Here is a 1815-nt window from a genome sequence, read left to right as displayed (position 1 = left end):
AGCGGCAAAGCGCCGTTTCTGCCGACTGAACCCAGCGGCTGCCCTGCCCGTGGGCGCACCGAGGGGTCTCCGCAGGAGCGTCTGCCACCTCCTCCGCTCTCCTTCACCTGCCACAAGCCTTTCAGCGGCCATCCGCTGGACTCAAGGGATGTTCGCTCGTCTTGTTGGATCCCACTCCAAGGCCAGAGCTTGCCCATCTCGACTGGAGCCTCCTGGAGCTCCAGGTTGCTTTCTGAGCTGAGGCATCCTTAGCTTCTGTTGGCCTTTAAAAAAATCAGCCAACCAACCAAAACAACCCCCAAAAGCCCTCTGAAGTGAACCTGATCTCTGTGTGGATTTAAGCTTTTGAATTTTGAGATGGATGTTAATAAGCTGAAATGGAAAAGCTGTACATGTCTGCACATTCCTTAATGAACTACCATGGTCAGATACTCAAAGAGATGTTTTATTTACATGATATACAGACATCCTCACAAATTTAGCAAAAGTCTCTGTGCAGGTGACTTCAGACATCAGTGTATTCATGGTATATGCGCACTTCTGATCTTCTAACGCTCTGAAGCGATCTAATACTCTCACTTCTGGTTCTCATATTTGATTTTCTGAACAGCCTTCGTGAGAATGATCTACACATGAAAAAGTAAATTATTGGATCCAGACAGACGTTACATGCGGACAGGAACAGTGTCATTTCCTTACAGTAATACAAGATTTTATGTGCAGAGTCATCTAAAATTTTATCTAGATGGCTGAAAGTAAAGGGTATTCTGCACAAATGGTATGGCAGAAAGCAAGTGAAAAATACAGCCACGACAACCCTTATACTTTGATTATGCTTTCGCTTTCTGCTTGATGAGCTAATGAATTGTTTGCTCGATTTATAAATGTACCTGGATATCGCAATATAACATCCTATCAGTACTATCAGCACCACTACAAACATGCAGGTGTTGATGTAAATGACAGCTGTGTGCCACTTGACTCCCAGGGGGGACTTCAGCTTTATGCAGTCGTCTATGTTTTTCTTCGTCGGGTAGCCGTTTGTAAGAATCAGGTTTGGCAAAGCTAGGAAAGCCATTACAACCCAAACGCAGGCAGATAAGATCTTGGTGAAGGTGATGCTGTACATCCTGGAGTCTCCAAAAGGCTTCACTACTTTCAGGTAGCGGTCGATGCTGATGAGTCCGAGGAACACGATCGTGGTGTACATGTTTGCGTAAAACAGAACCGTGGTGTATCGGCACAGGAAAGAGTTGAAGTGCCATGGTCCCAGCTGCGAGTCCTGGATTATCTTGAACGGGAACGTCAGTGTCATGAGAAGGTCTGCAACCACAATGTTTTTGAGGTAAAATATAAAGCTTGTTTTATTTCTGATGTGGAAAAAAATCCACACTGCTAGGCCATTCAGCAAGATGCTTGCCAGGAAAATGATGAGGTAAAGCACAGGCAAGACGATGGTGGTGAATTCGTTGTGTGTGGAGTTCCCGAGTAAGCCCGCTGTTGAGTTTGGTGAGGTACTGTTGTCTTGGCTCAGACGATCATCTGTGGGAATGAGGGAAAACAAGTTTAAAGTATGTTTCTAGTATGTTTCTATAAATGGGGCCATTTTAGAACTGTCCTCTAGAAAACGTCCTGTCCTTGGGCAATGCCGGAGGCCGCTTGGATTAACCAGCCCACAAAACCTGAGTTTAAAACAGCGCTCCTAAGTGTTGCACGTGTCAAAATAAACGTGCCCGTGGCTTGCTAGCCTCCGAGCACAACGTCTTTTTTCCTGCTGAAAGAGAAAGGTGTTTCTGCAAATAACGTGACAGGAGA

The 1815-nt window shown here is 45.5% G+C and overlaps 1 protein-coding gene across 1 annotated transcript; it reads right to left on the bottom strand.

The window, feature by feature from the left end:
- Nucleotides 1–433: 433 nt before the first annotated feature.
- Nucleotides 434–1579, bottom strand: GPR87 (G protein-coupled receptor 87; the record flags this gene model as incomplete). The annotated part of the gene is made up of 1 exon (XM_010292761.1): nt 434–1579. A coding segment is annotated over one exon (1074 nt), but the record flags the coding sequence as incomplete, so codon positions are not given.
- Between the last annotated feature and the right edge of the window lie 236 nt (nt 1580–1815).

Source organism: Phaethon lepturus, unplaced genomic scaffold, assembly GCF_000687285.1.
Source record: "Phaethon lepturus isolate BGI_N335 unplaced genomic scaffold, ASM68728v1 scaffold32238, whole genome shotgun sequence".
In the NCBI taxonomy this organism is placed as follows: domain Eukaryota; kingdom Metazoa; phylum Chordata; class Aves; order Phaethontiformes; family Phaethontidae; genus Phaethon; species Phaethon lepturus.
Note: the sequence above shows the minus strand (reverse complement) of the source record. Positions and strands in the feature narration are given on the sequence as shown.